The sequence below is a fragment of the Sus scrofa genome, chromosome 12 (assembly GCF_000003025.6).
Source record: "Sus scrofa isolate TJ Tabasco breed Duroc chromosome 12, Sscrofa11.1, whole genome shotgun sequence".
Classification (NCBI taxonomy): Eukaryota; Metazoa; Chordata; class Mammalia; order Artiodactyla; family Suidae; genus Sus; species Sus scrofa.
In genome coordinates this window covers 18,497,330-18,510,533 of record NC_010454.4, presented here as the reverse complement: position 1 = coordinate 18,510,533, position 13,204 = coordinate 18,497,330, and the positions used below count along the sequence as shown (strand labels likewise).

The 13,204-nt window shown below is 51.0% G+C and overlaps 1 protein-coding gene across 1 annotated transcript in view; it reads right to left on the bottom strand.

The window, feature by feature from the left end:
* The window catches only part of EFTUD2 (elongation factor Tu GTP binding domain containing 2), a 40,627-nt gene that overhangs the window by 4,460 nt on the left and 22,963 nt on the right, over nt 1–13,204 (bottom strand). The window contains exons 11-20 of the mRNA XM_003131332.4: nt 12,785–12,909; nt 9,392–9,455; nt 8,997–9,087; nt 6,690–6,825; nt 5,408–5,535; nt 4,568–4,761; nt 2,864–2,975; nt 2,385–2,525; nt 1,644–1,745; nt 249–331 (exon numbers count right to left, since the gene is read on the bottom strand). Of these exons, the coding sequence (XP_003131380.1) occupies nt 249–331; nt 1,644–1,745; nt 2,385–2,525; nt 2,864–2,975; nt 4,568–4,761; nt 5,408–5,535; nt 6,690–6,825; nt 8,997–9,087; nt 9,392–9,455; nt 12,785–12,909 (1,176 nt within the window). The remainder of the gene's footprint in view (nt 1–248; nt 332–1,643; nt 1,746–2,384; nt 2,526–2,863; nt 2,976–4,567; nt 4,762–5,407; nt 5,536–6,689; nt 6,826–8,996; nt 9,088–9,391; nt 9,456–12,784; nt 12,910–13,204) is intronic.

The following is a 13,204-nucleotide window of genomic DNA, read 5'->3' as shown; positions in this document are numbered from 1 at the left end:
GTCATGTTACACAGGGAAAAATGGCAATAAGAAAACGCACCCTGGAAGTAACTAAGGCAAAAAATTCCACAGCATGGTGTCCAAAGGCACAAGGGATGAGAGGGCTGGGGTAAAACTCCAGGGACCTGAGCACCCACAGCCTATGACTTAGGGGTCTCTACTGCCACCTCGCTCGTGATTGGGATAGAGTTTTGGGGAGAGGAACATGTCCCCAGTGAGTCCCAGGGTCACTAGGACTCTTGGCTTACTTCTTATTGGGAGTTTCAGCAAAGCACTTGAGGGAGGACGTTTCCACTACTGTCTCACAAAACGTGACCACGGGGTCAGCCACCTGAGAAACAAAGCAGACTGTCAGGTTCCCTTGACACTAGCTCTGCGAGAACCCTCATCCTAGTCAGCATTAGTGACAAGCATGACAGCAGGCTAAAGGCTGTACCTTCACTAGGAAGCCTGGAAAACCTGGGTAGTGCAGAATTTATGTTCCTGAGCCACTGGAGGAGTAAATCAGAGACCCCCAGGGTATCTCTCAACATCCATCATTCACTGCACAACCATGGGTGTGTGGGAGCCAGCTTTGGAGGCTGGCAAGGGCCTGTTCCATCCTCCACCCAGGACTTCTGCGCAGCACAGCTTTCCCTTGAAGCCCCCATGTGGCCCGCTTCTGGGAGACCCAGGGTCTTCCACAGCACCAGTCCTGGGCCAAGAGGAGCACCTGAGGTCACTCGTTGCCACCACCACATGGCCTTGGAGAAAACGTGTGTGTCAACAAAGAGACTGAGGGGAGTTCTCACAGTGGCTCAGAGGTTAACGAATCCACCTAGCATCCATGAGGACACCGGTTCGATCCCTGGCCTTGCTCAGTGGGTTAAGGATCCGGTGTTGCCATGAGCTGCAGCGTAGGTTGCAGATGCGGCTCAGACCCTGTGTTGCTGTGGCTGTGGCTGTGGCCAGCAGCTGTAGTTCTGATTTGACCCCAGCCAGGGAACCTCCATGTGCTGCAGATGTGGCCCTAAAAAGCAAAAAATACAACAAAACAAAAAACAAAGAGACTGAGGGGCTACACCAAGACTTCACAATGAATCCAGAAGAGCCAGTTCCCACTCTCTGCTCGAAACCATCTACTCCAAGTCCTAATCACCACAGATGGGTTAACAGCACAACTCTTTTTTCCTTTTCTTTTTGGCCGCCCCATGGTGTGCATATGGAGTTCCCGGGCCAGGAATCAGATCTGAGCTGCAAGTGTGACCTACACCAAAGCTACAAGCAACACTGGATCCTTAACCCACTGTGCCGGGCCGGGGATCAAACCTGCATCCTGGCGCTGCAGCGATGCCACCAGTCCCGTTGTGCCACAATGGGAGCTCCATAATGGTGCAACTATTTTCTTAACAGAAGGCTACGAATAACTTTGGCTTGGGAACCCTGAATGTGAATGTAGGACACTGAGAATAACCCCCACTGAAGGGGAAAAACCAGGTCTGAACTTTTCCCACAGATGGACAACAGATCATGCTTTTCCCACACGCATCTCCTCCCCCAACAACCCCTCTCCCCTTGGACCTTCCTGGGGAATCAGGGCTTTAGTCACTTGTAAAATCAGTCTGGAGCTGTGAGCCAAGCTCCTGGCCGAGCAGCTGCTTTACCTTGATGTCTATCTCCGAGTACATCTTCCGCAAGTCGTGCATCACACAATCCAGGTAGAGCTCCCCAGTACCCAGAATCACGTGCTCGCCAGACTCTTCCACCTGAAACACAGCCACCCAGGCGGTCACAGGCTGGGCTCTCCTGTGCCAGCAGCAGCAGAGAGAGAACCAAGGCTAGAACCCGGCAGGAGGGGCACAAACCCACTCCTCAGTGCCAATTCCAGCCACTTCAGGAAGGACCAGTGGGCAGCAGCAACCTACCCGTCAGTCCTCAAGACACCTGGACCACTGGGCACAGTGCTGCTGGGCCTGAGGTCACGGATGGAATTCCCACCTTAGCCATGGAGGGAAAACCCTGCTCTGTCTGTGGACACAAGCTGACCTTTCAGCCCTGCCAACTTCTCAGAAAGGTTCGCTGGCAGGCTGAGTGCAGAAGGATCAGAGTGTCTCACATGTTCCTCTATGTTTTTTGGAAACTCAATCCAAGTGTACTTCCCATGGATCGTCTTTTCCATCTAAAGACATCAGTAGAGATGTGCAGGCGTGTGCCCTCCCTCCGACACAAACGGATCTCGTCCTGCCTTCGAATGATACTCAACAGATGAGGGCTAGCCGCTGATGCAGGGCTGCTGGAAGCAGCAGATCAGAGCCGCCTGGTTGATGCGAAGCAGCGGGCAGCACAAGCACGGAGCCCCCAGTGGGGCACAGGGGGCTCGGCAGCTGCTGCGGCCCAGGGCCTACCTTGGTGGTGAGCGACGGGTAGCTCTTGTTGACCTTGCGCAGGCCGTCCAGCATCTTGGGCAGTTCGGAGGGGTTGACCGGTTCCACAGCGATCTTGATAACAGAGGTGGTGTTGAACTTCAAGGGCCGGAAAATCTGAGCCTGAGACCCAAGAAGCAGACATGTGAGGCCACCCGGCCTGAGCCGGGAGCAGACTATCCCCCTAAATGGGGGCCAGGGTGCCGCTTGGAGGCAACGGAAGGGCCATTTATTTTGGCAGAACAAAGAGAGGTGGGAAAGAACCAAAGGAGCCTCTCCTAGTTCCTAGTGTCTGAGTACAAGGAGGGTCAGATCCAGAAGGACAGGCCATGCTGAGGCCTGGAAGCAGCAGAGACTCCAGGTTTGTCCACTACAAGTCTGCTGCTTGTTGCTCACGTGTGCTGTGGCTCCTCGTGACCCTCTAGCTTAAGCCAAACCAGTTGCCCCTTCAGAAACTCTACCTCCTCATTGCCTCGGGGCTCAGTTATGGTCGCTGTCTTCACAATTGGTTGGTCAACACCTTCGATCAGAACCCAGTTGCCAGCAGGAACGCGGTTCACTTCAATGTGGTACCTGGAGCAGCATCCAATAAGCAGCAATGGAACTTGGGCAGAGTATTGAGTCCATAAAAAGTTACTGAGCACCAGCTCTGTGCCAGGCACCAAGCCAGGAGTGGGGTGAGCAAAACAGACACATTCTAGCAGGGGAGGGATGCAATGAAAAATTAATGACACAGAAGTTCCTGTCGTGGCTCAGCAGAAATGAATCTGACTAGTATCCATGAGGACACAGGTTCGATCCCTGGCCTCACTCAGGGGGTTAAGAATCCGGCGTTGCCCTGAGCTGTGGTGTAGGTCAAAGACGTGGCTTGGATCTGGCATGGCTGTGGCTGTGGCTGGAGGCTGTAGCTCTGATTCAACTCCTAGCCTGGGAACTTCCATGGTACAGGCCTAAAAAGACAAAAAAAAACCCCCAAACAAACAAAAAAACCAATCATACAGCCACACATATACATGTAAGTGGTTACAAACTTAAGTGCCACAAAAGAAAAACTAAGGTTATTATATGAAGATAAAACAGGCAAATCTAATGCCAGCTGGGTGTTGGTAGTAAGCAAGCCACTGCCCACAGGGTAGAATGTAGGAAGAGACCAAAAGCACCACAGAAGATACTACAGCTCTCTGAGCGCTTTAATTTCCTTCTGCCTTCTGGGGGAAAAGGGGCTGCTGGTGAGACACAGCAGCCACCACAGGCACAGGAACTGCCTCGGTTCTGTTTTTTTTTTTTTTTTGCCAAGCATGTGGAAGTTCCTGGGCCAGGCACTGAACCCGCACCACACCAGCAACTTGAGCTGCTGCAGTGACAATGCAGGATCCTTAACCTGCTGGGCCACAAAAGGACTCCATGGGAGTTCCTGTTGTGGTGCAGTGGTTAATGAATCTGACTAGGAACCACGAGGTTGTGGGTTCAGTCCCTGGACTTGCTCAGTGGGTTAAAGATCCGGTGTTACCGTGAGCTGTGGTGTAGGCCACAGACGTGGCTCGGATCCTGCATTGCTGTGGCTCTGGTGTAGGCCAGCGGCTGTAGCTCCGATTCGACCCCTAGCCTGGGAACCTCCACATGCCACGGAAGCAGCCCTAGAAATAAAGCAAAAAGACAAAAAAAAAAAAAAAAAAAAAAAAAAAGGACTCCACGGTTCTGCTTTCTAGCTAAGATGCCAAAGTTATGAACCGACAAGCAGCCCCGAAGTGGGGCTACATTTTTGATTCAGCTGATTGGGATGCTATGAGGGATCTAGCAAAGTCTTCTATTTTGGTCAGAGAATAGTCAGTGGAGATTGGGAAATAATTTCTTTGGGGAATGAAGAGGAAGAAAGGATTAAGAAGAGTAAACACAGACATCCTGCTACACAAATTCACACAAACCATCCAAAATGCAAAGGCAGGGCTCTTGGCATCATCCCGGCGGTAGGTGCCTTTCAGCCCTAACGACCTTGGGTAGTAAGAGCTAGACGTCAACAGATCTGCCGAGGGGGGCATCTCAGCCTCAGCATGGGGAGCCAGCCAGCCAGCCACTTCGTTTCTCAGGAGGACCAGCCCTTCAGCTCCCTGGGGTAGTTTCAGGGCAGAGGCCGGGCACACCCCCAGGGCTCTGGTGCGCAGTACCTGGCCACAGAGATCCAGAGGCGGCCCACGGTGCATATCTGGGAGTCCTCCTCATCCTCCAGGGTGTAGTTCTCCCCCAGGACCTTCACGGGCTGCCCGGCGTGGATGGTGCCGCTCAGCACTCGACCAAAGGCGTGAAATTGAACTCCATCGTCCGTACTGTACATCTTGGTAGTGTGGCACATCAGGGGACCCTGGAGGTGGGGACAGAGTAGCCTCAACCACACATACGCTCTGGATAAGTACCACTGTCGCCACCTCCCTTGTCAGCAGTGACCTGAGCTCCACAAGCAGGCAGCCCTCCTGGAGGAAGAGACGTGATGACCTCCTGGGAGAATGCCAACAAGGCCTCCCTGCTCAGTGAACAGATGTCACAGGCAGAGCAAAAAAACCCAACAATAAAAAACCCTCTTCCTTTTTCCTGGGTGGGTGGGATGAGTGCCCTGGGGAAGAGCAGCAGTTTAGAGCAGCAGGCTAGCACTGCTACCCTGCATGACTGTTACGATTGCCTCCCATTTCCTCCAAAGAGGAAACCCACAATTCTCCACTGGCTGTAACGTTCGTGCCAGGAAAAAACTAGTTTACCTATGGAATGACTGCGAACGATTTCTTTTTTAAAAGCCAGGATGGCCAAGGTTAGCTACCATCTGTTGAATCTTTACTGTCAGGCACCGTGCTAAGCACAACCGTGATACATGCTTTGGATTCAGGTCAGTCTGACTGTGCTCGTGGGGATGACATGCAAGGATGGAAAGGAGAGCATCACTGCTGTGACCAGGAGGCAGTGTTCCCACAGCGGAGGGGAGGAGACTCAGAGAACTAGGGCCCAGGGTCCCTTACATCAGGGTCACAGTCACTCATGGCCTCGCCGAGGTCGGAGTCCACACCGCCAGTGTACGTGTGCTCAATCTTGGGCTTGGCACCCACCTTTGGAGAGGGGATATGCTGCACACACATGTCCACAAAGCCTGTGGAGGGAGAAGAGAAAGCCATGACTACACATCTCCCAGGGGAGGTGAGGGGGAGTTCCGACCCACTCACGATGGTCACAGAGCTGAAAGTGAGGGAACTGATTTTCAGCTCTGAAAGCTATGGTCCTGTGATTCTAGGGGGAGGTGACATCCTGTTTCCTGGGTGGATGCTGCTCAAAGATTTGGAGTCACACCGATGCCAGGGAAGAGCAAGAGCAGGTCTCTGTGGTTCTCTGGAACTCAGCTGACAAAATCTTTAGAGCATCTGTATCAATCCGGGACTTTTTAAGCACTTACTGAGCACTGACATAGAACAAAATAAGCACCCCGACTCTTCCTTTTAGAGCTGCTTAGAATCATCTCTGAATTGACTCTTCCCTTTGGGAAACACTGCCTATGTTTCTGTTCAGTAAGTTACCCTGTTTTCTAACAGTCCATAAGCCATACGAGAGAGACCCTCCATTAGCACCTTGGGGTGCCCAGCATGTCTGCTTTGAGTTGGGATCTCCCATGTCAGACTGATGGCCAGCCCAGAATGAACTACTCAAATTGCGCACTTTGGGGATTCAGACACCTAATTCCCACCAGGCTTAGAATCAACACACTGCGGGGAGGGCCCTTGGCCAGCACCTCTTCCACCTCCCTTAGTTTGCACATTGAGAAATTAGAGTCAGAAGGACTGAGTGGCTGGCCCAGGGCCAGAGCAGCTCTGATCAAGACTCAGGTCTTTTCTCAACCAGTCTGGGGCTTGTTCTGCATAATTAAAATGCCAGGAAGAGGAGCTTGGGGAAAGGGAGATTTGAATCTATGACACCTCTCAAGTCCAAGCCTCATGCTTTTCCCACCATGTTACAATGCCCTCGAGTGCACCTTTCTGACTGCCCCCTGGCAAAAATGCCAGACCCTCAGAATCTGTTTCCCACTCCCCTTTATTTGCAAGGTCCTTCTGGTAGGAAAATTTAACTGCTTTTGTTTTCCCAAGCTAGAGTTCTTGGTACCATCCACTAAGTAAAACTGCTAGGGAAAAACCCAGGTATCCTGTATCCTGACCTGCAATCTACTGAAAACTGCCTCAGATCTCTAAATACCCATGTACCACGGGGTGGGGAAAAGGTGGCAGGAAACGGTGATGATGACGCGCTCTTTATTACCTGTGAACTCGCCAAAGAATTTTTTGCAGACCAGCCTGAGCAGGGGGCGGATGTTCAGCTTCAGCTCCTCCTTGGTCAGGTGGATGCCAAGCTCATCCAGGGTCCTTGGGAGGCTGGTGTCCACGTCACCCACAACCTGTGACAGGACCAGACACCGCATCAGCTCTGGGGATAGCCCAGGGTGTAGGTACAGAGGACAAGGCAGGGCCAAAGGGCGATATGAAGGGTCACTGAACAGCGTTCTCTTCCACCGGGAGCGCTCTGGGCATGGATATCAATTTGGTTTCAGGGAAATCTTCTGTACCTACACTTCAAATCAACCTTGTGTGCAGCAGGCGTGGTTAAATGCCCACACCAGCCTATAGACCTGGTCCTCTCAGACGGGCTGCTGTCCGTGCTGCCCCCTCGTGTCTGAAAAGCAGCGTCTCATCTCGCTCAGGAAATCCCCTACCCTTCCTTCCCTGTTTAGAGCCATCTTAGATTTAGAGGGTCACCGCACTGGAAAGAACCAAAAAAGGTCACCTAGCAGTCCGTCGCTGTCAGGATGGGGCCAAACTAAATCATCCTCGGCTGACCCAAGGTCTTTCCTGAGACAGCCTCTATAAATTTCTTTTATTAATCCATTCCGATCTGACACAAGATATAAAGTCATTTCCAGCACTAATAAATCTTAATTGTGTTATTTTGTCTTGTTGCTATGTTTTAGTATTTTGTCAGTTGGAATGGCCACACACATTCTGTGTATGTGTGTGTGTTCACCGTACACAGTGCTTATTAAACACTTGCATAAACACGTACCACAGTTATAAAGTGTAACTGTCTTGGGAGGAAGGGCTGTATGAGAATTCCCCTACAATATTACTACTCTTTTTGTTCTGCCTTCCAGGTAAAATAAAAATCATACAAATGCAACGTTACATTCTTTTAATTGGAGCATCCCACATGCTTAATTAACTACCTCCTCACCGCTGTCTGATGCACCCTTTTTTCAATGTGACAAGCATCACAGTCATTAAAATCAAGCTCATACAGCCACTCTTTCTTATTATTTATTTATTTATTTTTTGTCCTTTTTGCCTTTTCAAGGGCCGCTTCCCACGGCATATGGAGGTTCCCAGGCTAGGGGTCGAATTGGAGCTGTAGCCGCTGGCCTACACCAGAGCCACAGCAACTCGGGATCCGAGCCACGTCTGCAACCTACACCACAGCTCACGGCAACGCCGGATCATTAACCCACTGAGTAAGGGCAGGGACCGAACCCTCAACCTCATGGTTCCTAGTCGGATTCGTTAACCACTGCGCCACGACGGGAACTCCCACTCTTTCTTTCTTGTTTTTATCTTTTGCTTTTTAGCACCTATGGCATATGGAGGTTCCCAGGTTAGGGGTCGAATTGGAGCTATAGCTGCCAGCCTACACCACAGCCACAGCAACATCAGATCTGAGCTGCATCTGCGACCTACAGCACAGCTCAGGGCAACACCAGATCCTTAACCCACTGAGCGAGGCCAGGGATTGAACCTGCAACCTCATGGATCCTAGTAGGGTTCATTTCCACCATGACACGAGGGGAACTCCCAGCCATTCTTTCAATGGCTGCAAAATACTTCATTTTATGGGTTGTACCATAATTCCATAATCAGATTCTCACTGATGAACATTTATTTCCAGTTCTTTCTCCCCTTTCCTGTTGTTATAAATAATGCTGTAACAAATACATACACACATATATACACTTACGAGGACTTTCATGTGAAACAACTATACCTGTAAGTGTAACTTAGGGCTATCCCACCCTGGGCCCTATAACTGAAACTATTATTTGTTTATTTTTAAATTTTATGGTCACACCTGCAGCATATGGAAGTTCCTGGGCTAGGAATTGAATCTGAGCCACAGCTGGGACCTACACTGCAGCTGTGGCAACACCAGATCCTTTAACCCACTGTGCTGGGGACCTGCACTTCCACAGTGACCGGAGCCACTGCAGCTGGATTCTTAACCCGCTGTGCCACAGCAAGAACTCCCCAAACTATTATTTCCCAAGTGTCGCCTTCCACTGACCTGTTAGTCAAAACCATTGTATAACTTTTCTCTAGGCTGTGCCTTCTCCATCTCCCCCTTTATGCTGATCTCAACAGCACTTCGAGGACTGCAATGTCCTAGAGTCCAGACAACTGGTGACCAGCCTCCCTCACACTGAGTAATACAAAAACAAGCAGCTTGGGGCAGCAGGAAGTCAAGTTTACCAGCTTTTCCACTTGGGCTCACAGGGCAGACTGGAGCCAGGTGGCCTGACCCACTCACCTGAGCGAGGATCTTATATAGGGGCTCCAAGATAAACTCCACGAAGCTCCTCTGGGAGCTGCTGGTCGGGGCTTTTTTTGTGAACTTTCGCCTAAAGAGATCAAGAGTTACGAGTGGTCCAGGAGGGAGAAGGCAGTGTCACCAACCCCAAGGGTGTTTCCTAAATTCTGAATCTGCACAAAGCCGAGGGAAGGAATGTGTGTGACCATGCATGCCTTGGATGAGCTGTGGAGACCTCGAGGGAAACAGCCTCTCACCCTTTTAGAGCTCAGGAAGGAGGAGGTAAGACAGCAGTTCACATTTAATAAAAAAGTAGGTTTTACGCTTAGGAACTTTGTCCTCACTTACTGGGCAAATGGCACACCCTCTAGAGTCACTTCCCACACTCAACTTACGTCTTGGGGTTGAAATAGATGTCACCCCAGAGTCTTTTAGCAAATTCCTGGTAGTTAATATCCCCTATAAGAAAAAAACGCATACAATTATAATCTATTCCTCAAAGTATTGTTCAAATTGTTTCCGGTGTCCCAAGTGGTTTCTAGCTGAGGAATTTCCTTTCCAAGGTCCAGACATTTCTTTCTACCCAGGCAGGCAGACAAGGATGTGGAGGCACCAAGGACAGGACTGGCCCAAAGCTGATGAGATGATGCTGGAGACAAAATGAGCACCCAGGCAGCTCACCCCCAGCACACGTCTGCCCGGACTATGGACAAGGGTACAGTTCATATTCTTCCCCTTGCTGGAACAGCCTCGACTGCCTATGTGCTATCCTGTCTGCACCTAAACCCTGCCACTTGTGGCAGTGGGGCTCAATAGTGCCCCCGTCCCTTCCTGACCCACTGAAGCTCTGCTCTGCTGCCAGTGTGGGCAACCTCCCAACTGCAGCACCACGCTGACACTCTGTCTACCCTAAATCTCTAGAAGGCAGACACCCAGCCCTCTGGAGAGAAAACACCAAAGCCAACCTTTGTGTCAACTTTTATCACTTGATATTTTCAGCTGGTCTGCAACTGCTAAACCTCATCAGACTGAACGCAGCAACTATGGCTCTTAAAGTTCAAGATCTTCTGAGTCAAGAGCTCCTATTACACTCCGTTGGTTCCCTGATACCACTAACTATCTCCTGGACAGTTCTACCCAGATGTCAGACTGTTACCTCTTGCTCGAGACGGCATAAAGGCAATTCATCACCTTTTCCTCCAGCCACACTGCCCCAGACTTTCTCTTTCAGTGAAGCCATCATGGGCACTTCATCCAAGCTCAAAATCTCTTTCCTCCCCACTTTGTTAACTACCAAATTCTTCCTCTCTTTCCCACAGTACTAGTTACTGAAACTCTCCCTCCTCCATGAACCGCAGCGCCTTTCACACCCCCCTCCCCATCACTGCACTTAACCCAGGCGGCACTGGACCCACTGGACCGGGCTGCTCCAGCACTCAAGAACCAGGCCTAGTGCATAACACAAGGTTCATAATAAACGCTCAAAGAATGAGCAAACGCTTCTCTGCTCCACCTTAGAGATAACATGAAGCCAGCAGTCACAGTCCTGTATCTGAACACTGGCAAAAACATCTAAACAGGCGATGCCGCCCGTGCCCTTCCTCTCTCTGGTCAATCTTTTGTGAGTCTGCACATGTATCTGGCTCCAATCTTTATTAGCTCCTAACTGCCGACAGGATCATGTCGAAATTCCTTAACCTAGCACTCCAAATCCTCCTCGGTGTGGTCCCAACCCAGCCTGCCAGGAGTTTTACTTCAGCACGTCTCCTTGGTGACAGTCCTCTGTTACAGGGCAGTTCACGGACCAAGGCCGCCTGCCTCTGTGCCTCCTTTCCCAACCCAGCGTGTCCGGGCCTCCTAACCCCTCCTCTCCACTGTCCGAGCCCTGTCTCCTTCGTGCAGTCTTCTCTGACTCCTGGGCCTTTGGAACTGACTTCCCCTCCGAATTCTCTCAGCCCTACCTGCCCACGTCAGCCACCTGGCCCCCCAGCCCTCACCACCTTACACTGCCGCTCATCAGCGTGGGAAGCTGTCTACCCAGTGGACAAGTTCCCAGGAGTCAGGTTATTCATCATGCTCTGGATTCCTGGTAAGAGGACACGGTATCAATTTTGGGAGGATGGTGTGATAGAAAAAGCACCAAAGTGGACTCTAGTCCTAACACCAGCAATAAGTTCCGTGTCCCTGGGCAGAGTTTTCCCACGTGTAGAACGAAGGTGATGGACTCAGCGATCTCTGTCTGACAGCCCTTCCAATGCTGACTTTCCAAGGTTTTTTTTTTTTTTTTTTTTTTAATTATTATTATTATATTTTCTAGGGCTGCACTTGCAGCATATGGAGGTTCCCAGGCTAGGGGTCGAATCAGAGCTGTAGCTGCTGACCTTCGCCGCAGCCACAGCAACTCGGGATCCAAGCTGCGTCTGCAACCTACACCACAGATCATGGCAACGCCGGATCCTCAACCCACTGAGAGAGGCCAGGGATCAAACCCGCAACCTCATGGTTCCTAGTCGGATTCGTTAATCACTGAGACACGACAGGAACTCCAGGTTTTTGTTTTTTGTCTTTTTAGGGCCCACACTTGAAGCACTTGGAAGTTCTTGGGCTAGGGGTCGAACTGCAGCTACAGCTATTGGCCTGCAGCTACCAAAGCCACAGAAACATAGGATCCAAGCCGCATCTGCGACCTACACCACAGCTCAGGGCAACGCCGGATCTTTAACCCACTGAGCAAGGCCTGGGATCAAATCCAAATCCTCTTGGATACAGGTTAGGTTCTTAACCCACTGAGCTACAATGGGAACTCCAAAATCAAGTTTTAATTGGCCCATTTTTTCCCATCAGAGTGAACGTTTTTCACACTGATAGAGGCAGGACCACTGACTGGTGTGAACAGAAACACTGGCACTGTGAGGCCTCCCACTGAGCTTATCTCCTCAGCTCCCAAAACAGGGGCAATAACAACACCTGGGAAGTACAGTATTCGACACACACGACCCACATGACACAGAGGACGTGGTTCCTACTGGAATCTGAGGGACGGGAGGGGCGGAGGTGGCGAGCCCAGGAACCTCTGAAGATTTGGGAAGCTGGTCTCAGGGCTGTGGTGTGGAGGCTCCAGGGGCCTATAAAGTCATCCCATTGGGCGTCCGAGTGGACTGCAGACCACTGCAAACTCTCAAGCGGGCCTACAGAAGTTCCATATGCCTGGATACGGTCGGAAAGCCAGCTGGAAGCACCGGCTTTGAGGAAGACTCCATCTTTGAGGAAGAGGCCTGCACAGCTCTGTGGGCATGGATAATCCCTTTTTTCTTTCCTGCCTACAACCATGGCACACGGAAGTTCCCTCTCCAGGAATCAAATTCGAGCCACAGCTACAGTCTATGCTACAGTTAGGACAACTCTAGATCCTCAATCCACTTTGCCAGGCCAGGGATCAAACCTGTGCTGCCACACAGACAACCAGACCCTTAATCTGCTGTGTCACAGAGGGAACTCTGCTAATTCCTTTTTGATAAAATCTGTGTCACTCTAGGAGATTTATTCCTAACATGAGCTTCCTCTTCACCCACTTTTTCCCAGTCACCTTTATCCTTTGATTGTTTAGAAACCACGAAGCCTGAGGAAAGAGCTTCAGGGCCCAAAACAGGCCCAAATGTGATAATAGTTGATAAAAGGCTCCCTGAGGCAGGGGACTCTGGCATGAAGCCCATTTCTAAACCATTTAGCAGCAAAGGCACACAAGACTCAGGGGAAGCTGGCGAGGCAGACTGCCAGCCAGAGCTTACCAAAGGTGTCAGCATAGATCTTGGCAAAGGAGCCCAGTGTGAAGCAGATGCTGTACTGGGAGCTGGAGAAGCAGACGTTGCCCAGGAGCGGGGAAAGGATCAGGTTCTCGTCGGTGGAATACATGCTGAAACAGAGACGGTCGTGAGCACAGGGCCAGGCTGGGCAACAGCGCTGGCACAACGCTACGGGTGAAGGGCACGGGCTCGACATCACAGCCTCTCTCCAGCGCTCGCCCTCGGAAGGGGCTTGCGTAATACACTCAGCTTGGCCAAAAGCCCGGTCCAAGAAAGTGACATGATGGAGCTGTTCCCTAACTCCCAGTAACAAGATGATTTCCCAGAGCAGGGAACATTTTGCAGGATCCTAGAGAAGTTAACTGCACTGGACACATAAGGGGAAACTTGGAGGACAGGGACAAA